At 47.5% G+C, this 27,143-nt stretch overlaps 3 protein-coding genes across 4 annotated transcripts; all 3 read right to left on the bottom strand.

Annotated features, from left to right (window-relative positions):
• Positions 1 to 130: 130 nt before the first annotated feature.
• On the bottom strand, positions 131 to 7,897 carry fbxo28 (F-box protein 28). 2 transcript variants are annotated; one of them, XM_030379321.1, is made up of 5 exons: positions 7,684 to 7,897; positions 6,711 to 6,820; positions 5,396 to 5,534; positions 3,388 to 3,583; positions 131 to 2,799 (listed from the first exon to the last, which is right to left on the bottom strand). In XM_030379321.1, exons 1-5 carry the CDS (start codon positions 7,876 to 7,878, stop codon positions 2,246 to 2,248), a joined length of 1,194 nt encoding a protein of 397 aa, XP_030235181.1. In that variant the 5' UTR covers positions 7,879 to 7,897; the 3' UTR covers positions 131 to 2,245. The 2 variants fall into 2 exon arrangements, with proteins under 2 accessions (XP_030235181.1, XP_030235179.1); XM_030379319.1 differs by having other exon boundaries at positions 3,349 to 3,583.
• A 1,228-nt stretch (positions 7,898 to 9,125) lies between these two features.
• polr1c (RNA polymerase I and III subunit C) lies at positions 9,126 to 14,766 on the bottom strand. The gene is made up of 9 exons (XM_030379674.1): positions 14,645 to 14,766; positions 12,911 to 12,982; positions 12,717 to 12,824; positions 12,422 to 12,554; positions 12,177 to 12,311; positions 11,919 to 12,071; positions 11,125 to 11,274; positions 10,647 to 10,763; positions 9,126 to 9,577 (listed from the first exon to the last, which is right to left on the bottom strand). Exons 1-9 carry the CDS (start codon positions 14,756 to 14,758, stop codon positions 9,459 to 9,461), a joined length of 1,101 nt encoding a protein of 366 aa, XP_030235534.1. The 5' UTR covers positions 14,759 to 14,766; the 3' UTR covers positions 9,126 to 9,458.
• Positions 14,767 to 15,559: 793 nt separating this feature from the next.
• Positions 15,560 to 23,104, bottom strand: si:dkey-191g9.7 (uncharacterized). The gene is made up of 3 exons (XM_030379934.1): positions 22,907 to 23,104; positions 22,338 to 22,481; positions 15,560 to 19,983 (listed from the first exon to the last, which is right to left on the bottom strand). Exon 3 carries the CDS (start codon positions 19,972 to 19,974, stop codon positions 18,283 to 18,285), a length of 1,692 nt encoding a protein of 563 aa, XP_030235794.1. The 5' UTR covers positions 19,975 to 19,983; positions 22,338 to 22,481; positions 22,907 to 23,104; the 3' UTR covers positions 15,560 to 18,282.
• Between the last annotated feature and the right edge of the window lie 4,039 nt (positions 23,105 to 27,143).

Consider the following 27,143-nt stretch of genomic DNA (forward strand, 5'->3'; position numbering starts at 1 on the left):
TAACATTCTAAAAAAGTAATTGTCAAGCTTAGTTGACTTATTTAGTCTTAAATCTCTTTCCGGCCAATCACGGTGGGTTTGAAAAAGCCATGGATATTTTCATGGATGTGTGAAAATGGATCACGGCTGATTTGTTTGCAATTCCAACCAAACGTTATGGTTTATTTGTTTTCCCGCATTAACGGTTTTGGACAAACTGTTTAACATTATAGCCTCATTGTCAGATCTGTGTACTGACACTAATTTACCAACACAACTGAATCACTACATACATTAAATATCTGCATTCATTCGACACTTTTTGCAAAAAGATACACACCAAGTTTGTACTAGTTCAGACACGTCTAGCCAAATGTTAACTAGGATTTTAATAGGTTTGTACATCTGTCACAGTCATGTGCACAACAAACCCTAGTTAGCCAGTCTGGCTATCTCAAAAGATCTTTTTTTTTTCTTGGTATACACACATGAAATAATTCACAACCTACACTTTGAAGTACATGAACTTTACAGTACAGTCAATTCTCTAAACTGAGACGCAGTCTCAAATTAAGCCACTAGTTAACATGTTCTCCCTGCCCAGTGTGTGCCCGGATTAAAGATTAATCACACTTGTGTCGACCGTTGTGTGGACTGCATTACCCAGGATACATTTCTTCCATGACTGACTCAGATCATCAGATAAACAGAGGGTCAAAACAAGACATGACTATGTTCCCGTTGCGATATGGGCTCAGCTGACCTCACAAGGAAAGAGAATAGGCTCAAGTGGATTCGCTTAGCAAGAATGAGCGCAAGGAAGTTAATTACAATGTGGAAACCTAACTGCAGGAACAGCACCCCCTACAGTGTGAATCAAGGTACTTCCTTTTTAGTGGCCCCGGTGATTTGCAGGTGAAGTCAGTCAGTAACACACAGATCACATCTGACGTCACCTGACAAAATCCCACTTATCAGGTGAAGCACGCAGCAAGCCGTAGTTTAGTGTTGGTTTACTCAACTCTTGGGTTAAACACGTCAAAGTAGTTGATTGTGAACAACCTCCTTCCAAGTTTGAACAGACATTTAAAAAACAAAACTTTACAGACGCCCGTCGCTGAAAGCTTGCCAATCATGATTAAATACGGGTTAGCATTACACACAAATCATCTTGGATTCGCTGATCGGGGGAGAGCGATCTTTAGACCGATTCCACATGCATCTCTGTAGCACTACAACGTATGTAGTGTCGACTTCCCATCACGTATACATACAGATGCCAAACACCATCAGCGGACCCCAACCCCGCTCTCTTAACCAACTGAGAAGGTGTGTGTGTGTGTGTGTGTGTGTAGGCACAGTGGGTTGAAACAGATGCAGATTAACAACGTTGAACAGGAGAGTGGTGCTGAGAGGTACCAGGTTGCCAGATTATGAGCAGGTGTCTACCTGTCGGTTTTTGGAGGGGCTTGACGGGTCCTTAATTAATAATAAGGAAAGAAATATATTGCACTCTAGATTAAGGACACGTTTTTATGTGAAATGATCACAGCCTTGTTTCGATATTTTCAGGTCATGAATTCTCTTGACTGCTTAACATTTGCCAGCATTTGTGCAAGTGTGTGTTGGGTCAGTATTTCCCCAAATGACTGACAAATGTCAAATGTTTCTGTTTGATGCACCAGCATGGGTATGTTGGCCAGACGGTCGACCAACAAACATTTCTCTCGAAGGGCAACCCAACAGTTGAAATGAACGGCAATGAGCATTTTTGATTGTGATCACAGTTCATTCTCCGACATCTTCATTATTTAGTTACGATGGTAAAACACAAAGAAGCCTTTGAAAAAAATAATAATAGCGACCCTGTACTCATGATCACGGAACTCTCCTCTCACGAAGGAGTGATTTAAAACACATTGAAAGCTTGCGGGCCCTCAAGGCCGTCAGATCCTGGAGAGCTTTAAAGGCTCCATGGTTCAGCCTCAAAACGACCGGCCCGGCACGGCCAGAGTCATGCTGGTGGCGAGGAGGCCGCTGGAGGCCCAAAGCTGGGAGATGTTGACACGTTTAAAGCATATGGGGGGGGGGGAGAGAAACCCAGAGCCTCTTCTCAGGAACAAACAGCAGGGGGCGGCGAGGGTTACGGACATGAAGGGGTACTTCTTCTCTTTTTCGGGTGCAATCCATTCACCCCCTCAAAATAAAATAAAAACACAGAACACGACGGAAAAAAGAAAGCTCTAAAATGGCGTGCAGCGTCCGCTCATTTCTTGCTGCGCAGGCGCTTGGAGTGCCGTGGGAGGTCGGCGCCCTTCCTGCTGCGCTTCAGCGCCCCCCCGCCCTGGCCCGCACCCTCCTGGCCCAACAAGCTGGCCGCCGCCGGCCCGTTTGACGCCACGGCACCCGCGGCAACGCCGGAGGACGCGTGCGGGCCGCCGCCACCGCCGGCGAGGGAGGAAGAGGAGGCGGCGGCCGACGTGGAGGCCACGGCCACCGAGCCGCCGGGCTTCCCCCCCGACCGGGGCGCCACGCCGGCGCCGTTGTCCATCAGTTCCCGGAGCTTGTGCTCCAGCTCGGCCAGGCGGGCGTTCTGCTCGCCGATGACCTGCGTCTGCTCCAGCAGCTTCTGCTCCTGGTCCTGCAGCTGCTTCTGCTGCTCCAGCTGCTTGACGCGCACCTCCTGCACCTCGCGCCGCAGCGCCGTCATGGAGGCGCCGTTCACCTTCACCTGCTGCTGCACCTTGGTCATCTCCGAGCGCGACGGCGTGTTCTTGGCCAGCAGCGACATGGTGGTGAGGGAGGTGGAGGAGCCGGCCACTGGAGGAGGGGTAAAGGGGGGGGGGTGGGTTGGGGGGGGTGGGGTAGAGAGGGGAGAGAGTAGGAGCCGGATGAGGAGGAGAAGAACGCGGGTACGTGTGTATGTCTGTGTGCATGCAGGGTTAGTGGGAGGGGTTAAAGGTCAAGTATGTAGGATTAAGTGGCATCTAGCGATAGGATGCAGAATTGAAACATACTGATTCTAGATCAAGTTAACGAAAAGAAAAACGCTTATTTTCATGTGATAATACACAAATGAGAACAACTTATGAATATTACATTCGTCATGGGTTTATTAGGTCGGTTCCGCCAGAAGCCACTCAAATCCTACACACTGCCGCTTTCATCACAACGTACCCATTTAAAACGTTTAAAAACAGACACTGAAACACATCCCAGCGCAACAACAAACTAGCAGATGCATCCCAAACCACCCAACAAACAAACCCCCAACCAGCAACGCCCTCCCCTGTTCCCCACCCCTCCCCTCCTCCAACCTTCCTCCACGTATCCCCCCAGAGAGGTACAGCATGAGAGTGGTGGTCCTACCTTTGGCCTTTCTAACGCGCTCAAGCTCGTGTCCGTTACCTGGAGCAGAGCCCATGAGGCGGCCCGAGAGGTCCGCTCCGGGCAGACGCTTCTTCAGGATGGGGACGATCTTCTCGTCAAAGTACTCCATGGCCATGGAGGAGATGTCGCGCAGCTCCTGCAGGACCTCGTGGGCCCGCTGGGGCGCGCGCGTCGAGTTCACGTAGCGCAGCACGCGGTAGATCTCATCGATCACCTACAGGAGATGTTTAGGGGAGTGTTAGGGGATCGAAATCAACAAAAACAGGGGTGGCTGGGAGGGCAATACGAGTCTACGGGGCAGACATGGTAGCGTAAACAGGCAAAACAGAAAAGGTTGTTACTTTTCTTTTAAATATTTTTTGGTTCACATAAGGGTTGAATAGCTCTATATTCGACAGCCATCGTTTATGTCGTTTTTGGCTAGTCACATGGGTCTCTGGGTCCCTCTAAACACAAAACATAGTTCTAGCGACCCTCATCGTCAAACCTCTTATCCGGGCGATCTGGTAGCCTGTTCCCACTTTAACCAATCAGGAAAGAGAACTCCACCAGGAGGCGGTCCACTTTAAAAGGTTCACAGTAAAGCAACCAATACAAACACGGCCGATTCCAAAAAAACAATACCGCCTAGCGTAAAGAAAACTGCTGAAGAAAAGAAAGCTGCCAGGAAAAAGACAGACAGGAGTCACGCAAAACCCACATTTATGCTAACATGCTGGAAGGTTAGAAAATGATAAATACTGTTGTTCCGAACCAGCCATAGCTGTGAGCTAGTCTAACGGGTGTCAAGTCATTTTGCCGGGACTGAGAATGTATACCTAGACTCCCCTTACTGTACCCCGGCCCGCCCCTCCCTCACCATAGAGGGGCTTTAGATTTATTAACCAAATTATTTAAAATGTTTTCCTTGCATACATATCAAATATGGCCTGGTAGCCCTTAGAGACTGTACCTGTGATTAAGGGCTACACAAATAAAACAGAATTGACTTGAAGTGAAATGTGAGCCGCTAGACACCAAGGATCATACTGAACCTCTGGGAAACCAGCAACAGAGAGGAGGACTTGGTGGACGGGGTCCAACAGAGGAGCTCGGTGATATTCCTAACATTCCCATCTGGGATTCATAACGTTTCTTATCCCCTGTGGATGGACCAAATATAGATATGGAGGTCTACAGAATTAAGCATCCAACGACTCACGTTACACACCCGACTGCTTTACTATATCAAAAATAATGAGAAGTTCAAAGAAGGAACCGGCCTTTTAAGTCAATGACGTGTTGTACTTTTCTTAGAGGAAGGAAGTATGGCAAGTTTAACACTCCTTTAAAAGACTCTTTGCTCTTGATTCCGAAATTCCGGTTTCAAGAAGAACTAAAGAGAAAATACTGCGACAGTCATGGAAAAATGGGATTTCACTGCGAGATCCTAAGAAAATACCTTCCACTGCACGGTTGGAGTTAGTTCACGGCCCCATGTCAAGTGGGAGTTTTCTCGCAGCTGCAGTTTGCAAGTGGAAGCCTGTCTACTTAGTTTAAACAATGTGTCGCCTCAGCAGATCATTCTGGAAACACGGGATATGAGCATAGCGTGCCAGACAGCCCTTCCCTGGACAGGTATCTCTCCTGCTGCGAGGGCGCCCTCTCCTGGTCAAATCAAAGTACTACAACGATGACCGCATTTTACCAGCGATTGTTCTTAAAATAGAATAGATATGCTTTTCCATTACCTCTGTACTCAAGACTGCAGTAAGCAGACTATGGACAACCCTATCTAATAATAGAGATTATATATTTTATTGTTACAAAAAGAAAATTACATATATTTTGTATTAATCTAGTGCTTTTCTAGAAACTCAAAGAAATCAATTTAAAAAACTGAAAAAAAATTTTTTTTGATAAAATGTCACATTAAAACATTTAAAAAGCAAGTGAGGCGTTTCATAAGTGAAATGAGGAGGACGTTTAGCTTTCCGCTCACAGCGGTTTACATTCTTAATTAGCTAGCAGCGTTAGCGTAGCTCACCTTGCCGGGGATGAAGCAGCACAGGTTGGAGTCCACGTACTTCATGAAGGTCATGTTGAGCAGCGACAGCCGTGTTTCCACGGCAGCCAGGATGTCGGCGTGGCGAGCCAGCGAGTGGTTCCTCCGCTCGGACTCTCGCCTAGCAACCAACGACCCAGGAGTCAATACAGGCTAGCAAACACGGCTAATGTATACATGTCCCATCAGTGATACATAAATTATATATATATATATATAGATACATCAATTATATATATATATATATAGATACATCAATTATATATATATATATATATATAGATACATCAATTATATATATATATATATAGATACATCAATTATATATATATAGATACATCAATTATATATATATATATATAGATACATCAATTATATATATATATATATATATATAGATACATCAATTATATATATATATATATAGATACATCAATTATATATATATATATATATATATAGATACATCAATTATATATATATATATATATATATATAGATACATCAATTATATATATATATATATATATATATATATATATATATATATATATATATATATATATATATATATATAGATACATCAATATAGATACATCAAAATATATATATATATATATATATATATATATATATATATTTATTAAGGATCAATAGTATGGCGTTGCACCATGTTTGACTATCTTTAAACCAGAAATACATCATGTCTACGTTCGGTTGACGCTTGAATCACCCCCAGCTGACCTACTACTATACGTCAATAGTCCTAGCCTTGCTAGTATAAGCAACAGTTCTAGACCTACTAGTATAAGTCAACAGTCCTTCCCACTGGGTTAGCTCTTAACCAGGCCTGGGGTTAAATCTAACCTAAGCAATGGAGTTAAATCTAACCTAAGCAATGGGGGTTAAAGCTAACCTAGGCATGGGGTGAAGTCTAACCTAGGCATGGGGTGAAGTCTGACCTAGGCATGGGGTAAAGTCTGACCTAGGTATGGGGCTGACCCTAACCAAGGCATCGGTCTGAGTTTAACCAAGGCATGGGGCTAAATCCAGCATAGGCAAGGGTCTGAGGCTAAGATGGGCGTTAAATCTAACCTAGGCATCATGGGGTTGAATCTAACCTAGGCATCATGGGGTTGAATCTAACCCAGACATGGGGGCTAAATCGAATCTAGGCATGGGGGCTAAATCCATGCCTAGGTTATGGTTTTCACTAGGCCTAACATAGGCCTGTGGTTAAGCCTCAATAGTTGATTGTCAGGGGAGTAGGGACACACCGGGCTGGCGTCGGTCTTACCTGGGCAGCTGGGCCTTCACCTGGCGCTGGCAGAGGCTGTGGTAGCGCTCCACACGCAGGAAGCCCTGGTTGAGGATACGCTGACATATAATGTCCATGCGCCTGGACACCTGGAGAGTAGACGGTGGTTAGTTGGGTGTTTCAGGTTTCTGAAACACTTTGAATACATGTTTTCCCACCAGAATACTTGAAAAACCAGCTCAACCCCTACCCCAGCAGGCATGATGAACAAAGGACCCCTATAGGATGATCCACGGTTTGACGGTTGGGTTATTTAAGTCTAAACTACATCACCCCCCATAAGCATTGCGGAAAAACATGCTTCCACTACATCACCCCTAAAGCATGTTTACATTGCGTTGCATGGATGACAGCACTGGAACATACATTGATCTCACAAAAACTGATCGGCGACTCTAAAGAGAACACAGAATTACACCAGAGCCCCGTGTCAGGGTACAGTGAGACCCACGGAGGGGGGGAACAGTCGGTAAGGGTGTCAACAGCCGGGATCGGGTTCATCGACGTTGCACGGCAAGCATTTGGGCCCTTGTTCCCCTGCAGCTGCCAGCGACCAACCCGGGCACAGGTCCGATCCCCAGCCCGCACCAAACCCGGGCACAGGTCCGTCCCCAGCATCGCAGCACAGCCACGGGTTCGACCCCAGCACCCCCACGGGTCCTACCCCAGCACCAAACCCGGACACGGGTCCGACCCAGGCACCAAATCCGGCCACGGGTCCGACCCCAGCACCGCAGAATAGTCACGGGTCCGACCCCAGCACCCCCGCACAGCCCCGGGTACAGCACATGATCTGGTTCTACTTTGGCCTTGATGTAATCCCCCTAGATTTATATATAAAAAAAATGGGATCTCCGCTCGGTGAGCCCACATCGCTCTCCCCCGGCCGGGCTGCTGCAGACGCCCGGTGTGTTGGTGTTGTGTTTGTGTTGTGTGTGCGTTCGTCCCTCACCGCGCGGAGCAGGCTGATCTCGTCGTAGGACATGAAGTTCAGGACTGTCTCGATGGCCACGATGGGGAGCCCCAGCAAGGGGTTGTTCTGGTGCTGGTGGTCCGGCGGCGGGCTGCTGGAGAGCCGCGGTGACGACGAGTCGGAATCCTGGGAACAGACGAGGCCTCCATCGAGTCTCTCTACGACGGCCGCCATCTTCGTTTGCTCGGAGGAGGTGGCGGAAGTGACGTAGGCGAGTCGAGTTATTATATGGGGGGGGGGGGGGGGGGGTCGGGGGGCGTCTTCCCCCAGAGGGGTCAAGGCGAAGGACCCCCTGGCCCCTAAAGTCAGGACGACCATTGTGTAAAATCCATGGTATAGAGAGCACACCTTAAACAGTTGGTTTCAAAGGCCTTCCCAGGCCTCGGTATAAAGATCCCCCAAACTCTAATGTGGAACAAGAAAGGTTCCTGCTACTTATTTTTTAAATATTTATATTTTTTCCTTGTCTTTATTATTTTATATTATATTGTTGCTGCTGTGTGGCTGTTTTGGAACCAAGCCTAATAATTTTACTCTTGTGTACTTGTACAATAAGATAATAATACTAAAAGTAATTCTGAAATACTCCAAAACCCCACTACTCTCATGGTGCAGATATGTATATTTTCACACCTATATATTTTTAAGTGACACTCTAATGTCCTATCTGCAATTAATAAGTAGGTAAACAATGTCTGCCTTTGCTTGAAGCACACTAAAGTTATGGAAACTGCGGTCAATATGCACGTAGTGCAGCAATCATGAAGACCAGTTGAAGACTTCTTTAAACGACATTTAGCCTCAGGAGTTCTGGATTATATTCAGATCGCTGAAAGATTGAATATATAATAAAATATAAAAAACTTCTGTATGGAATAGATACATACTAGCTCAGAATGATATTGTTGCATTGTAGATAAAGACTTTCTTCACTGTAGTGTGTAGGATTTAGTCACATCTAGTGGCAGATCTCAGATTGCAAATAACTAAATGTGATGAGGTAATTAATAAATTGTATTTCATTCAGAAATTAGTTATTAATTAAAAAATTATGTTCTCTGGGCCATTTTAGAAATATAAGGGGGCTGTGTGGAAGAGGAACAGCTCCCCAAGTAGATCTAAAGGGCTCACGCCAAGTTAACATGGAAATATACACAAATTAAAACGTTCATGAATATTATATTCCATTTCTGCTTTTGCGCTAGAGGCCACTACATTCTAGACATTGCACCTTGGATAACACATTTGAATTGTACTGCCAGTATAAATGTTCTTATTAGCTTGCTATCTTACCATTGCACATAGTGCTTAGGCGTTGGACTCAGGCCATGTACTGCCATTGTTCGCCAAACCAACCACCCTGTAATATCATCATGGTGACCGCGACGAGACCATAACTCAGCACAAAACGAGGATCAAACTCAATCTTGAACCACCATAACGCCAGCCTCTTTATTCAGCATCCATGAATCAACATATCACCTAGAATGCAGTCAGCCAACTTAAACTTCTGTCGAAACTGAGGAGATCTCTCAGAGAAATACAAAAACAAAGCGCATATTTACATTTTATATATCGGTACGTCCACCAACCAAGCAGAACTCGCAGGTTAGTAGAGAAATCCTAAACTACACTTCCTAAAGCACAGCATTGAATCCTGGAAGACCGACCAATGAGACGGGCCGCAAGCACATTGTGACCACCTCATTGGTCGTTCATTCCGTTTGTGGGCGGGACTCGGGAGTGGTTTCTCTTCATTCCATGTTCGAAGTGTTGAGCTCATTGAGGAACCTGGAGCACTTAGTCATGAGGACCTTGATGGCCTCTGTAACCAGAACATCCGGAGGCAGCACTCCAGATGACTCCACGGTGACTAGGGAGAAGAAAGGAGACGCGAGAATGGAAACAAGACAAAACAAAGCAATAGTTGTCAGCAGTACCTAATAACACCCAATCCGGAGGATTTGAGAGGACTTCCGTTCCCGGGCTTGAACCGGAAGTGGTGCGTTTGCGTAGAGTGTGTTAAAAAAACCACAATTAACCCACTATTGTTTGATAGTCGGCAGAAGTTGTCGTTTCGGAGAAACCGCCTAGGCTAATTCATATTAGAATTCTTAAAAAGTTTCCAATTCTATGAAGCTATTCTATTGTCTTGAGACACTTTTATAATGGTATCGTTATATGTTTATGAAACACTGTGGATATGCTTTTTATAAAAGTGTGTCAAATTATCTTGTGGACACGGAATGGTATATACGAGAAGCAGCAATTATTATCTGTAGTTTTATTATGCGATTAAATATATCGGCCCATACTATTTAGATGGTAAAAATATTTAACAAGAGTAGCGTTTACATAATGGGGGATGGCTCAGTGTGTCTAATGTCTATTACTGTTGCAGTATGCTATCTGAAACGGGGGTTGTTTTAGGTGGTTTCTTCAAAATAGCATGGTAGCTGAAAACGCATTTAACACTTTAATCATAAATGGTTGAAATACATGTGAGAGAAAGCCTTTAACGTTAATGCATAATGCCTACAATCAAAATAGTATTCAACATTATATAATTTATTTATTTTAAACGGGCTACATACTTTAATATACATATATTTTGCCCCCTACAGCCGCGTAGTAGGCACAGGTGTTCTGCACCACGTTTCTGAAACAATATACAACTCTTAGGATTAACTCCCTCGGGATAGACCCGGTTCTTTTAACACACTCTACGCACACACACCACTTCTGGTTCTAGACCGGAAACCCAGATTGGGTGTTATCATATATACTACTGTTGTCTATTTCGACAAACAGATAAACTGTATCTGAAAATTAAATCAATTAAGAACCATACAACCGCGATGAGCACAGTTGAAGCGAAGCCGTCAAGCCGAGATGTATTTGGTGTCAGATCGGATGTCTAAGACTCGGGGAGGGTAACTTACAGATGAAGTGGTCTCGGACCCGGGCCAGCTTCACCAGGTTCTTGAGGTCTTCGTGGCGGAGGACCTCTCTGCTACACGTGTCCAGACGGCTGTTCACCACCTTGGCAAACTTCCTCCCTGAACGCCAAACCACACCTCTTTAGTTTAGTCAGACATACACACTGGATTCAGTCACTAAACGATTTTATTCCTAGCAACGAAATACTTGAAATTAAAAGATATGTCAGTCTAAGGTCCAAGGTAGCTGTGTATTCTCAAAACAAAGAAATATCGGCCAGCAATACAAGAAAAAATATGAAACTGTAATAAAATCAAATCAAATAAATATAAATAAATATAATAAATAATAATCATAATATTTTATACAGAATCAAAGTGAGGCTGTTGGGCGTCATGGAGGAGCCGCCCTTTATACTGACTGAAACAGAATCAGAGTGCATCATGGGAGTTGGAGTCCCGGGGGGGGGGGGGGGCCTACCGTCACGGTCCTCCAGCTCCATGACCCCGCGGGAGAAGCAGCCTCGGAGGCGCTCGGCCTTCTCGCCCTCCACCGTCTCCAGCAGCGAGATCTCGGGCAGCAGCCGGTAGCTGGCCGTGGCCACCGGGGAGAACTTGGCGTGGTCCTGACCTGGGGGGGGCGGAGATGGTCAGGTGAGACCCCCCTATCCACCTGGTTGTTTTGTCATTCAACACAGTGCTTCCCAAGTGCTTCAAGGCTCATTGGCTCCCCCCGTTATCCCCCAGAATCATTGATTTAGTCAACTTTAATCCAAAGTGATCTACAATGAATTCAGACGTATGTCATTAAGGCGCACGTAGGTAATGCTGTTGTTATTCTGGGCGGCATGTGGTTTAGGAGGTAGAGCAGGTTGGCTGGTAACCGGAAGGTTGCTAGTTTGATCCCCCGGCCCCCCATTAGCCGAGTATCGAGGTGTCCCTGAGCAAGACACCTGTCTAACTGCTCCTGACGAGTTGGCTGTGTGTGAATGTGTGCATGAATGGCTGATGTGTTACGCAATATTGTAAAGCACTTTGATAGGCCACACTGGTTAGAAAAGCGCTGTATAAATGCAGTCCATTTACCATGCTCTGAGCATCTTAGCTCTAGGATGCCTACAGACAGGGCTGTAGACATCGGGGATCGAACCCGGTCCCTTTCGGCTGGTAGTCCGACACCACTAGACCATTCATCCGCGGCCATCTGACCTAGCGCCCTAGCTGCCACAGCTGCCTCTCTCTTAGCTACCGCGGCTAGCGTTAGCGCCTGCTCACCGATGCCCTTGACGCAGTGCATGACGATGTCCAGCTCCTGGCCCGGGCGCAGCTGGGCCAATAGGATGTCTCCATGCACCGGGCCGATGTTGATGTCTGCGAACACGTCTGCCTGGTTCCCGATCGGAACCCACTTCATGTCCTTGGAATACACTGAGAGAGACCAGCCTGTTACTATGTCGTCTTTAAACATGAATTCAATCAAGTAGTATTCATTGCCCCCCAAAACTTAATACATTAAGTTTTTGAGGTACTGACCCATGTGGTTGAGGTAGAGCTCTCGGGGGTCCGCCGAGTCCTTAGTGGCGCGGGGGTTCCGGCTGCACTTCACCTTCAGCTGCAGTTTGATGGTGTCTATCTCTGAGCCCTCCTCGTCATCCTCTCCCTCGTTGCCTGGCAAAATAAACACAACCAGAGGTTCCAGAAGATACCGCAACACAACACAACAAGAGGTCGCAGGAGATCCAGAAACACAATGAGAATAGTAAATCAAATGGTCTTACCGGCATCGCGGTACTCAAAGAGACGCGGGTCTGCCTTGATGGGTACGAGGCCCAGCCGGTGGGCCAGGATCTCATCCTGTACGATGGACGTGTTGTTGTAGATGAACACCTTCTCTACCGCCATGGTCGGCACCTGGGAGGGTCAGGACAGAACCGGTCAGAAGACAGAAAGAGCCTAGACAATGTGTAAATATAAAGGTTGTGGTTGATTTACAGAATATATATTTTTTTTGTAAATGTACATTGATGATAAACTACAAGTATTTAGTATTATGGTATAAGTATGTAGTCACACCTCCGCCAGTAGTATCCGTCTAAAGGCGTTGGCGATGGAAGCGTCTATCCCGACCATGTCGAACTCCATGGTGTTCTCGTCCATGTCCACGATGTCGATTCTGAAGTTCTACAATAACGGGGTCGTACGGTACTTTAATATCCAACCAAATCACTATGAATTGAACAACATTTAAAAGTAATTCACCCGCTTACCTTTTTAAAGTCAGCCATGTTCCACGCGTCATCGTAACCCGGGTAGTTTCCTGGGTAGTCCGTCGTGTGAACCTGAAAATGAAAAATACAAAAATAAAATACAAACTAGACATGTCGCCACAACGGCATTCCGAAGAAAATGTGTGTGGTTGCATGAGCTAAACTTGTTGCGTGCGCAATATTCCTTGAGCAATCAAACACAATAAGGCCAGCAAGGCTAATAAGCCAAAGCATAGCAAGTTTCAAATCCCTTGGCCACTTTGAAGCAGTAGTTTACTTTTAGAGATCTGCCTCACGCAGTGTTTATACGCGTACCAACTTTGAGAACTCTGTTGTTCACCTTTGAAATGGCTGTCCAAATGTACTTTATTGAGGGATGTATTAGGCGCTTAACAGTACGACATGGTTTCCCCTTATTCTGTTTTCATCCCCCTTCCTGCCAGAGGACTGTCTCTGACCCGTACTGTTGACTGATCATAGTCAATATGATGACACATTCACCCTGCCCTCACACCTTTGGCTGCCAGATCCATTTCTGTCTCTGATCCCCACTTTTAGTGGCTCAGACAGTAAATACGTTGATTGATCTCCCAGCCAAAGATCAGTCTCCATCCCCCAAACTACTCTCAAAGAGTTGATCAAAGCATTGATGTGGATTCACCTTCACCCTGTTCTCATCCTCCTCCCTGCCAGACCTCTGTCTCTAGTCCCCTGCTGTGCTTAAAATAATAGATCAACAGAGCGTAGGGGTTGGTATTAGCATCAAAAAGGCCCTTCCCTTGTCTCACAGCCCAACGATAGATCCCCCGCAGACCAACAAGTCTGGGTGCCCACCGGGGGCCCCGGTATCACACCTGGCCAATTGTTCAACCTTCAGAGGGTCTGGGATTGGTTTGATTTGAATAATGGTAACCTACTAGGAAATTAAGTAATGATTGGAAGGTAACTGATAGCGCCGTCCCCGTCATGCGTTTTGATATACTGTGTTTTGTGACGAATTAAAGAGAATAGTAAATTCGAGAGCACACAAGTTTAACACGCAAATATAGAGAATCAAAATAACCACGGAAAGCCTGCGCTGGTTGTTTCGGGTATCCTGAGCACAATAACTAACTAACTAATATTAATCAAAATAATTAAATGTCATGATTGGTCTCTATAAGTAGACGCTCACTTCATTCTCATAAGTGATACCCAACCTTTTGGTAGCGGCTTGGTTTTTAAACCTGAAAAACCGTAGCAGATAATAACGCAAAATGCAGAGGAAGAATAACAGTCACAAACATGACAATAATAGTGTGGCTTGCTAATAATGTTCTGTCCCTTAGTAAGGGGAGGAGTGACCTGATTCGATCAATGAGTGGTGGTCCCGTTCCTGTCATCTCTAGTGATGGTTAGTTACTGGTTAATGGTTATGTCTGCCACTGATCATCTCCTTCCAATAGGCCGACTACTCATCGCTCAACACTCTGATGCAACATGTTTTATGGAATAACACCATCTACTACAGTCCACAAAGCCCAATGACACACAGAAAGCTTGAGTTGATAGAGAAACGTCAGACCAGAGACTTTACGCACGTTAACATCACTCCCAGCACGTTTATTTGCCAATGTGCATGGGTTCCCAGAGGGATAAACAGTCTAAACTAGCGGACAGAAGGCCTCACAGAAGCCGGGATCGACCCACCAACCCCTCGGTAGGAGTAGGAGAACCAAACATGAAGTGCCTTACATTTTTTACGCCAAATTCTTGCAAAATCACCCGAGTCCTGATCTCTTCCACGATGCTCATGGGTGCTGCCATCTTGTCCCCCCTATTTACCGGAGTGCACAAACCACGCCCCATTTCAGATGACGTCGACAAGGGAACGCCTAGTTTGGTGACGCAGATGCTCCCCGGGAATTCATCTCCGCGCCGTAACCAGAGTTGCCAGATTGGGACAGATTTCCCGCCCAATCTGGCAGCACTGGCCGTACCTAGTGCTAGTGGACCTAAGTAACACAAATTAACACAACCCACACATTGAAAACAATTAAATTGTGAAATATATAATCGAAATATGGTGATACAAATCCCTGGTGGTAGTTTTACTTTGTGAACCTGTAATTATTCTGTATTTATTCCTACTCTGTGGGAATAAATAGCGTTACCCAACCTCTGGGCCGCAGCCATACCTGGTCACCTGATTTGCATATGGGGTCTCAGGAGAATCCTGAGTTATATGATGTAGGCCTACAGCTATTTGATGGCACATTCTTTGGTAAATTATATAAGAATTTAAGAATTTAAATTCTTAAAAAGGAATTCCAAAAAGTTTGAAGGGTCTCATAAGGGCCTATAAATACAAACAGAATGGCAAATGCATGCAATGTTCTTTCGTTCATTGTTTTATACAAAAAATAAATTATTTGGCAATCGTGGGAAGACTTTGTTGTGTTTTAAACTGCCACAGCGTTTCTACTGTTCATTAGCCTAGGTTATCGGCATAAAATAAATCCCATGATGCATTCTGATTTCAACCCTATATTTTCAGACCTAAAAATTGCCTAAAAAAGTAGGGCTACCCTGAGCTATTATCCGTTTCTGTATGGCCCCTGCTACAAATCACATGAATGCTGTACTGAAACATTTAACACATGAAACCTTGTGTATTCTGTATTCCTTTATTAGATAACACAAGCCCTCACAGAACATGACTTAGCTCACTAAGCCTGAAACATTACAAACTAAACATTGTCTCTCAAAAGGCACAGGCTAGCCATTCTCATGAACAAACGTTTCATCTCAAATGTAAATTATAACACATGGTTTGTCATCCCACATATTACACCAAAATAAATTCTCCTTTTCCCCTCATTAACTGTGGTCTCCACAGGGGCGGAGTCCAAACAAATTCAATTTGGATTAGTTGAGTATTACTCAAAAGCAGAATTTAGACAAATATAATTGAGAAGTAGGGGTGAGGGGACATCTTGCTCAAAGACACCTACAGGTAGCCAGAGAACATTGGCAATTGAACCCAGAACCCTTCAGCCTGAACACCTGAACCACAAGACCAATCTGTTCTCCAGCGTGCGTAAACCACGAGTGACACATCAATGTATGTCGGTATTTTAAAGCAATATTCACACTGACAAACTGCTTTCCCTCACGGGTTTGCCGGTGGATGGAAACAGTCGGCCTCTGTGGGAGAAAATATCAGCACAGGTAATCAAGAAAGACAACATTATTTTCTCTGACTCTAGCCTCGACCATAAAGAGATGGTACATTGTTTATGCGGCAGAAACCGAAGCAGACAGCAGATATACAGTGTAGATAGAGAAACGGTGGTACCCATCAATAAAAACAGTAATGTTGGCCTAGAATTGATCCGTTCACCGGTGGAATAGATGTGTTCACACACATGCACACGGGACTGTTCCCGTTGAAAAAAAGTATTCTTTGGCTGTGAAGTAATACTAAGATAAGACAAACCAGTCAGGAGAGGCTGATGAGAAAAGGTGTAGCCCGTAGGATTTCAGACAACCAGCAACGGCCGGTCACTAGAAGTACATTCCAGAGGTTCCAGATGTTTTTAACATCCCAGTTAACGGGAAGCAACATCTAAGTTAGGTTAATAATCATTCTCATTCAGTACAAAAACATGGTGCTCCTTCTCTTCCTACGTTGAACCCTCACAGGAAGTTAGAAACATCGGAACGTTTTCATCACCGGCGGATGATGTCCTATTTAATCACATTCACACATTCACAACGCTCCAAACCACTTTATGAAATATGAATGATTTTGTTCTGTTGAAATCATTCCAGAGTTTAGACAAGACCGATCTATTGGTGGTTTTACATCATGAAGTCCAAACTGATATCCCTTTTAGAATCTTTCAAGATCCCCTCCCCCCACACCTAACCCTGTGTTACATCTAAGCATGTGTGACATCAAACCCTGTGTGACATCTAACCTCATGCTAGATGTGGAGGGGGGTGGGGGACATCACAAACAAACATAGCAAGTCACATTCAACTGACAACATTTCCACGTACCATTCTTTGACTTTACTACAGACTTCACCCCTGCTAGTTTTTCTATCATACAATTGGGCGACATTTGAGGCATAGAACAGTTCTATATGGCAGTAGGAGCTACACACAGTGAACTGGTTCAATCTGGTCGGCAGCCGGCCAGTTTGGTCCCTACGAGCCCTCAGGTGCAGTCAGGTGATCAGAGTCAGGTGGTCAGAGTCAGTTGGTCAGAGTCATGTGATAAGAGTCAGGTGATCAGAGTCAGGTGGTCAGAGTCAGGTGATCAGATTCAGATGATCAGAGTCAGGTGTTCAGAGTTATGTGATCAGAGTCAGGTGGTCAGAGTCACTGACTCAGAGTCACTGGCTGCATTTTTTGACCGCCTGCATTTGAGCGCATGCATGCACGAGACTTGAGAAGATCCGCCGGAATTAGTCAGAAACACGTCAAGTTCCCACCACGTCAAGTCGGACACAGGTGCACTTCCTTTATAGGTCCATGTGCACTTCTCGTAGTTTGAAAAAAAGAAGATGGCCCAACCAGTGCAGGCAAGGGATTTTGTTCGCCAACTGTAGTTTCATTGCAAACAGCTTGAAGCCCCTTTCCCTCAGAAAAAAATAACATGATGAGTGACGAAGTGAAAGTTCACAAAGTCGTCTATCCTTTATAAGCATAGTTTGGGAGAGGGCACGCCTCTTTGAAAGGAGTCATGTCATTTCTCACGTGGGAAATTCAACATGGTAATTCCAACCAATTACAGCAACGTAATTGGTTGTCTTATGTCTGCATTTATTTGAGACCATTGTACAGAAAAGCAGACAGAGGGAGTTACCCTGGAGCTCCCGCAAGTTTTTAAACCCATGTGGCATGTCGCATAGGGAAGTTATCACCAGCATTTCTGAAGTTTTTATCCCAGAATGCGTTATGTTATGCGAGGCAATGCAACGGAAGCTTGATCTGAAACACGCCTACTGACTCAGAGTCAGTGAATCAGTGGTTCCAGTCAGGTGATCAGAGTCAGTGACTCAGAGTCAGTCAGTCACAGTCATTGGCTCAGTTGGTCACGATTAGTCGGTCAGCAGTCCGTCAGTCTGTCAGCTTGGCGGCGGTCAGTCAATGGCGGTGGTGGTCAGTCGGCGGCGGTGGTGGTCAGTCGATAGTGGTCAGTTGCGGTGCTGGTCAGTCGACGGCGGTGGTGGTCAGTCGATGGTGGTCAGTTGCGGTGCTGGTCAGTCGACGGCGGTGGTGGTCAGTCGATGGTGGTCAGTTGCGGTGCTGGTCAGTCGACGGCGGTGGTGGTCAGTCGATGGTGGTCAGTTGCGGTGGTGGTCAGTCGACGGCGGTGGTGGTCAGTCGGCGGCGGTGGTGGTCCGTGCGCAGCAGGCGGGTGGTCTGAACGACCCCAGGAGGACCCGGCCCCTCTTCTTGCCGCACTCCTTCCCGCTGGCACCCGCACAGCTGTGGCGCGAGGTGGCGGTGCCCTGGCGGGACAGCTTGGCCGCGCGGCTGGCCGTCTCCTTGATCTGCAGCTCCAGGTGCCGCTGGATGGCGAGGCCAAGCTCCTCGGGGTCCACCGCCGCCCCGTACACCTCCCAGGTCATGCCCTCCGCGTCCCACTTCACCTCCTTCACCGGCGACTTCAGGGAGCCTCGCTTGGCGTCGAGACCCCCGCCGCTGCCGGGACCCTCCCCCCAGTCCGGGGGGCCCTCGGCCCCGCCCGCCCCCTCCTCCATCAGACACACCTGGGGGAAGACGTGGGCATGGCCGGGGAGGGTGGTCTGCACCCCCACGTCCCTCACCTCCCGGGGGGCCGTCATGGTGCCCGCGTCCCGGAGGGCGGCGGCGGTCTTGGGGGGGTTGGCATTGGCGTTGGCGGCAGCGACGGGGCTGATGGGGCGGGAGGTGGAGCGTTGGCGCTCCTCCGTCCAGGCGTGGAAGCCCCCGCCCCCGGGGGGGAAGGGGCGGGCCCAGGAGCAGCTGAGGCTGCAGCAGCCCAGCAGGCGCGTGGCGTCCAGGCCCGTCTCGCTGACGGACGATACGAGGCGCGGGAGGGCCAGGAGTGGGGTCTCCGGGTGGGCCGCCACCCCCGCCTGGTACTGACAGCCCCCCTCAACGTTGGCCAGGCAGAGGGGCAGCTGGGCGGGGCCGAGGAGCGGCTGGGTGTGGCAGCAGGCCGGGAAGCCGTCCTCGAGGACCCCGTGGTTCGCGTAGGACCCGTAGCGGATCGTCTCCTCGCAGTGTTGCTGCTGCTGCTGCTGCTGCTGCTGATGGAGGTGGTGGAGGTGGTGGTGGTGGTGGTGGTTGTTGACCGCGACGCAGTCCTCTGGGGCGCACAGGTGGGCGTGCCCCCCCTGGAGCAGCTGGGCGGGGCAACCCCCGGAGTCGTGGTGGTGGTAGGCGGCGGTCAGGAGCTCGCAGCGCTGCAGGCGGGGGGACGGCTTGCAGGCGACCACCACCTGGCCCTGGGCCTTCTGGGCATGGTAGGCGGGGTCCTGAGGGGAGTGGCCGCACACCTCCACCTGGGCGGTCTCACAGGGACTCCTCTGGACCGGCTGCAGGCTCTGGAGGATGTTGCCAACGTCACCTCCACCACCACCACCACCACCGCCACTGCCTCCACCACCTACAACACTGCCTCCACCACCACCACCACTGCCACCGCCTCCACCCACATGCAGCCCGTTATTGGCCCAAATCGTGTGTCCCTGGTGGAGGTGTGACGAGGTGTGTGTCTCGGCTCCCATCCGGGGAGTTACCGGGGTCCCCGGTCCGGCACTGGGGTGCAGCAGGGGTCCGGCTGGGGACCTGTGTGAGGGAGCGACTTGAGCACAAGGCTGCTCCACAGAACCAGGACCTCCAACCGAGTCCTCCTTCAGGGGCTCCCGGGGGCCCGGTACCAGGCCCGCGTGGTGAAGGGTGTGGGCGGGGGGGTCCGCTCCATCGTGGTTTGCCGGGGCCTGGGGACCGGGCCGGAGGGCCTCGGCGGGGAGGGTGGTTCCTGTGGGGTGGAGTTCAGACGCCGGCCCACCGCTCACCTCCATCACCGGGGTCTGAGGTGGAGAGAGGAAGGGTTTTAGTGTGTGATCTCAGACAACAGTCGCGCTGGAGGAGTTATTTATATACAATGTATACAGCTGTGCTTAAAGCACAGATTACAGACGGATGAGTCTAGGAAATATAGTCTGCAAGACATCATCAGCTGGGATCCCCGAGTCCTCCTCATGTGGGAGGGAGGATTATGAAGCGTTTGACACCCACCACGGGGCTCGGGGTGGGATTACGGAGATTACAGTGATGAGATTAGGTATGGCTGAACACAATTGAAGTGGGGAATTTCATATAACACGAAAACATGATACAATAGAAACGAAAGCTTTGGATCACTTCTGTATTCATTTGACTTCCTTCAGTTTAGGAAGGAGTTTGTGGAGAGCAGAAGTTATTTGCTTGTGATATGGGTAACTCTGTCAGCACATCATATACAACTTGGTTTATATCTACTGAAATGCTGAACTCTACTCAATGTCTACTCGGATGATGACACCGCAGCAACAGGCTGCTGCTGGCCAGTGATTTTCCGTAGTTAAAGATTATATATATATATATATAAATATATACTATCTTTAACTATATATATATATATATATATATATATACATACAAAGGTATTATCGGTGGTTCAGCACCTTGCAAAGGGAACCAATGATCCCAATTCATGGCACCCTGGAGGCAACGTGATGGCTATTGGTTGTGATGTCACTAGTGACATTAATTCAGACTGGCTGGTTTCCCTCTTATCAGCGCCGTGTCAAACAGAGAGACCGGTTCAGGCTCCAGATTTCATTTCAACACAATCTCACATCCCTTTGAGGTACTTCCCTTTGAGCCGTGTCCAGCAACAGGCTGCAGGACACGTCCACTCAGATCAGCCCAAGACGATCACATGTGCGTCAGAAGAAAAAAAACGCCAAGAATTCCTCCCCCCGGCCGCGGGGCCGAGCCAGATGGCGTGGCGTGTCTCAGCCCGGCAGGCATCTTGCTCCACGTTTTTACCCAACCGACAGCTTTCATCTCACATCACCGTGGAAACCATCTGTAATGACCCCGAAACTGTTTGGGGTCATTACTGAAGCTGTTCCCTGCCTCAATGTTCTCTCCTCCCTCCATCTTCCCATCTCTCTCACTCTCTCACTTTCTCATATCTCTCTCACTCACTCACTCTCTCTCTCTCTCTCTCTCTCTCTCTCTCTCTCTCTCTCTCTCTCTCTCTCTCTCTCTCTCTCTCTCTCTCTCTCTCTCTCTCTCTCTCTCTCTCAATCGCTCTCACTTACTCTCTCTCTCATTCCATTCAGAATCAGGAATGGGATGAGAAAAAAAAGTGACGCAGGTTCAACTCCTCTTTCTGAGCAAGGCAGCTGTTTTGCCAAATACCTGACGCCATAGGAAACAGGATGTAGAATTACACGCCAATAATAGATCAGGTGGAAAAAACCCTGAACGCAGTGGGGTAGGAATGAGAGAGAGAGAGAGAGAGAGAGAGAGAGAGAGAGAGAGAGAGAGAGAGAGAGAGAGAGAGAGAGGAAGAGAAGATGGAGGGAGAAGATGAAGGGAGAGAGAGAAGAGAGAGAGAGAGAGAGAGAGAGAGAGAGAGAGAGAGAGAGAGAGAGAGAGAGAGAGAGAGAGAGAGAGCGAGAAATAGAGAGAGATATAGAGAGAGAACAGGTGGTGTATGGTTTCTCTCTCTCTCTCTCTCTCTCTCTCTCTCTCTCTCTCTCTCTCTCTCTCTCTCTCTCTCTCTCTCTCTCTCTCTGCCTACTTTGTCTCCTCTCCTCCAACCTCTTGAACTAAAAATACCCGGGCGATGAAATAGGCACAGCAGGAAGCAGACAAACACCCCCCCACCACAGAAGAACACACACACACACAGGCACACACAAGATATCACAACCACACATCGCACACACACATAGAATGAGACATCACACAAACACACACACACACCCAAACAAGATAACACAACCACATATCAAACACACACAAACACTCACTCACACACACACAAACACAAACACATGCACACAAACACACACACAAGATGACACAACCACACATCACACACACACACACACAACATGATACAACCACACATCACACACACACAAACACACACACACACACCCACGCACCCACACAAGATGACACATTCACACATCACACACAAACACAAGATGACGCTACCACACATCACACACACACACACACACACACACACACACACACACACACACACACACACACACACACACACACACACACACACACACACACACACACACAAACATGCAAATACGCATGCACGAAGATGAGGGTCAGAGAGATGGGATGGGGGGGGGTTGTTGTTTACCTCTCTCCTCCTGGTGCCCCCTGGTTACTCCTGGTGCCTCCTCTCTCCTCCTGGTGCCTCCTGGTTACTCCTGGTGCTTCCTCTGTCCTCTGCTCTACTCCTGGCACCTCCTCTCCTGGTCTGTCAGCTGGGGAGCGAGGACTGCTGGAGGGGAGGAAAGGGAGGAAGAAACGATGAGATGAACCGAAGCGTTTGATCCTCCAGCGTTAGAGAAGGGAGAGAGGCGCTCAGTAAACCTACCTTCACACCTTTCTACAGGTGACCACTTCCCTCTCCCCCTCTCCCCCTCCTTCCCTCTCCCCCTCTCCATCCCTCTCTTCCTCCCTCTCCCTCCTTCTACCTCCCTCCCTCTCTCTTTCTCCATCCCTCACTTCCTCTCTCCCTCTCTCTCCCTCCCTCTCTCTCTGTCTCTCTTTCGAAGGTCTCTCTCTCCTTTTGGTCCACGTCTCTCCCCTGTGCCTCCCTTCACCCTCCCACTGTTAGCCTACGTAATTCTCTCTCCTCTCTCCTTTCCCCTCTCCCTCTCTCTCTCCCTCTCTCTCCCTCCCTCTCTCTCCCACCTCACCCACCGCGTCGTGGAGTTGGCGGCGGCGTCTGGTAATCCCGCGGCTCCATGTGATCATCGACGGCAGGCAGGAGCGCGATCACATCCCGACCACCACAGGAGTGTGTGTGTGTCCCTCTGTGAGAGTGTGTGTGTGTGACAGAGCAGCAGGGAGAGAGAGGGCGAGAGAGAGAGAGAGAGAGAGAGAGAGAGAGAGAGAGAGAGAGAGAGAGAGAGAGAGAGAGAAAGAGGGGTAGATGACTCAAGAGGATTGGATGGAGAGGCAGAGGAGGGGAGGGAGGGTGGGAGGAGTAACGAGAGGAGAGCAAGGCGCCAACATGGCGGTGCACCTGGGGAAGGGAGAGAGAGAGAGAGAGAGAGAGAGAGAGACGTGGAGGGTGGGGGCAAGGGAGGGGTCTGGAGGAGAAGGAAATGTATGAATGAATTTTTTTTCCAGGAAGAGGAGAAGGAGCTCTCCTTTCGTTCATCCGTCCAGCTCTCTCCCCTCTCGGTCTCCACCCTGCTCCCGTCCTGGTCCTCCCTGACAGACATGCATGATGCATCAGACCCAACACCACTCCCCTATCACTCTGCTTCTGTTGCTATGGAAACTGCAACCCTGTTGACTGTGGTTTTGTGTGGGTGTGTGTGTGTACGTGTGTGGGTGTGTGTGTGCTTCTATGCATGTATGTATGTATGTGCCTCCTCTATATCAGTCTGATGTGTGTATGTACTTGTGTCTGTGTCTGTGTGTGTGTGTGTGTGTGTGTGTGTGTGTGTGTGTGTGTGTGTGTGTGTGTGTGTGTGTGTGTGTGTGTGTGTGTGTGTGCGCGTTTGTAAGTGTTTGTGTGTGTGTGTGGGTGTCAGTGCTTGTGTCTGTAAGTGTTGATGTGTGTACAGATGTGTGTGTGTGTGTGTGTGTGTGTGTGTGTGTGTGTGTGTGTGTGTGTGTGTGTGTGTGTGTGTGTGTGTGTGTGTGTGTGTGTGTGTGTGTGTGTGTGGAGCGGATGGGTGGTGGTGAATGGCAACATACAATGAACATGATATTACATGTATTCATTTCATACCAGGTTCTGTGGACTATAACACAACACTAAACCACACTAACACAGAGAAATGAATGTTTCACTTCATTTCTCCCGATCCCGCCTCACCCTCTTACATTTTTCCACTCTACTCACTCCATTCATGCTCCCCCTCCTCACCCTTTCCCCTCTTAACCCTCTCCCCCCCGATCTCTTCACCCTCTCACCTGTCCTCCTCACCCTTTCCTCTCATCCCACTCTCACCGTCTCCCTTCAACTCAACCTCACCCTCTCACCCCCTGCCCCTCACCCTCTCATCTCCTCCCGTCTGAGGGGGGGCTGTTGTTGTGTTAGCCGACCTGAGCTAACGAGCAGGCGGGTTCCTGACGAGACGCTCCGTGGAACCACAGCCCCCCCCCCAAGCGCTATGGCAACGGATGGGTGCCGGTGAATACTGAGCGATGCTGTGTGTGTGTAAGTGTGTGTGTGTTTGTGTGCATGTGTATGTCTGCGTGTGTGTCCGCGTGTGTGTGTGTGTATATAAATGTTTGTGGGTGTGTGTGTCAGTGTGTGTGTGTGTGTATGCTATGCATGTGGGTTTCTATGTGTGTATGTGTGTGTGTTTGTGTGTGTATATATGTGTCTGTGTGTGTGTGTGTCTGACTGAGATAATGCGATGTTTACAAAGCCTGTATTGTTGAAGATCACCCTGGGAGCAACAATTAGCCCCTAAAGACCCCACTCATTACCCGGTAATGGGGCGTTCTTCTAATTACTTTTGGTCTCAACATCCTGGGTACATCGGGAGCAGAAGTACTGATCTGTAATGTTACATTACATTATAACACACTTAATTAAAAAAAATAGAGTAAAGTAGTAAGACAGGGAGAGACAGGGAGAGAGAGAGAGAGAGAGAGAGAGACTGATAGACTGAGACTGGGTGTATGAGAGACTGAGAGAGAGGGAGAATTAGGGAGAGAAACCGAGAGAGAGAGAGAATGAGGGACAGAGACAGAGAAAGGAGAGAGAGTGAGTGAGCGAGAGAGACAGTGAGAGATAGAGACAGAGAGAATGAGGGAGAGAGACAGAGAGAGGGAGAGAGAGTGAGAGACAGAGAGAGATCGAGAGAGAAAGAGAGGAGAGAGAGAGAGAGAGAGAGAGATACGGATCACAGCTACAGTGGGGGGGGGGGGGGGGGGGGGGGGGAGACCAGCTGTGCGTGGATTAAAGCTAAAGCTGCTCAAATTCATTGTGTGTATCTGTGTGTGGTAACACTGCATTAACACTGCTAGGGTTAGGGGTTCCATTGCCAGTGTAGCTCAACTTTTAGAGCAAGGCATTAACACTGCCAGGGTAAGGTTCAATTCCCTGTCTAGCTCATGTAAAGGTTAAGGGTTTGGATTCTGTAGAGCAAGGCATTACCAACGCCTGGGTTAGAGCCTCAAATCCCATCCATGCTAAGAATGTGTGCCGTAAAACGCTTCGGCTGGAAGCCTCCTCTGAACATCAGATGTTAAACGTTCTGTGATCCATCCATCAGGAGCTGAGCCGAACTAGTCTGGTGAACTCATTTGATATTAAAAGATTTTATACTTCGCATACATCATACTTCAAACATATGTAATATTGACATAATAATACAACATAAATAAATTATGAATAAAAAGCTCATCAACTTTATTTTCTATTTATCTGAATAAATCATTTGATAAAAACATAATTGGATACCTGCTCATTATTTTTTAGTTTAAATCTTTACTGTCAGATACAGGATATGTAGTTGATAAAAAAAAAAAAATCATTTAAAAAAAAGGAAATAAAATGACGGATAACTGCAACAGTACTTTAATCCGATGAATGATCCCGGATCTTTATAGCTCATTTATTGTCTTTTTGCTGTGGTTTTGTGTAGGTCTACGTCTGCATCACTGAACCGAATTCACTGTCCTGTTTGAATCGGATGTTATAATCATATCGAAGAGTGGTTTGATCGAACAGTTCAAACCAAGTCCGAGATATAGTTGAACAGCGTGTTCTAAAGTTAAACCTGTGTAATCCGTGACTTTGATGTAAACGTAGTGATGTAAGCACAGCTGTGGGCATATCCACTTTATACCAGGTTTCATCACTAGATGCCAGCAGAGCACACCATGAACACTAACGCTCCAGGGGAGTGCAACGAAACACAACCTGTTCCAGAGGAGTGTTCTTCGAATCCTCTATCCTTATAATCAAATAAGAAACCAGAAAAGTAATATCTCAGCGATACATTGAACTAAAAACCCAAACCTACAAATGCAGGTTTGTAGATCTCTGTGATGGGCGTGGAGCGCAGAGAAAAATCGACCTCATCCGTCACGTTGTGATCGACGGTGCAGACTGAGAACTGTTACGTGGTGCTTTTACAGAGCTGAGGAGTCTCTACTCCATCCCCTCGGTTATATTGGACCAGTAATTGGATCGCAGGGCGCACTGCGAGGAGGTAATACACCAAGAAGGAGGAAGATGAGAACACACAAGCCGGATCCGTCAGCCTGAATCTCCATCCAGACGCGGAGACGTGGATGTGAATAATGGAAACGTGTATTCAGGATGCTCCCTGAGATCTTTGAAAAACATCCGACTGCAGTTACCTGCGCCTGTATGAGCCAATTAAGATGTTACATCGTTCCTATTTCTGACCAGTCAAGGGCATCTCTTCCCTCGCACGATTAGTTCGGGGAATTATTGGGCAGAAGCAGAGACCCCGCCCCCCTTAGGATGAACGGGGCCCCTATGGATATTGTGAGCAGCCTCGTGTACCCCGTACCCCGATATATTACATAGATTATTTCCAGAGATACATTTTGGGTTTTCATGAGCTGTTAGCAGTAATCATCACGATTAAGTCACTTTAACCATATGCCGCTTCCTATTCAACTCTTCAGTACTGTAATCCGTACCTTTATATGAAGTTTCACATACCAGGATTCAATTTAAATTTTAATGTGCTCCATTAATTTATATTCATTTTTTTTTTATGTACTAGTAAATTAACTCATACATTGCAGTCAAAGTAAGCATTTCACTTCTAGCTGTACACGAGTGACTTTGTCTGTGACAAATAAAACTTATATCTTATATCATCTTTCATTGTTATAATCTCGGTGTGAAAATGGGGAAAATATTAAAATAATATTCTGTAACTTTTTCGGTTGTGTTCATAAATTGCGTAAAGAAGGCAGAGACGAGGCGGGC

The sequence above is a fragment of the Gadus morhua genome, chromosome 15, assembly GCF_902167405.1.
Source record: "Gadus morhua chromosome 15, gadMor3.0, whole genome shotgun sequence".
Taxonomy (NCBI): Eukaryota; Metazoa; Chordata; class Actinopteri; order Gadiformes; family Gadidae; genus Gadus; species Gadus morhua.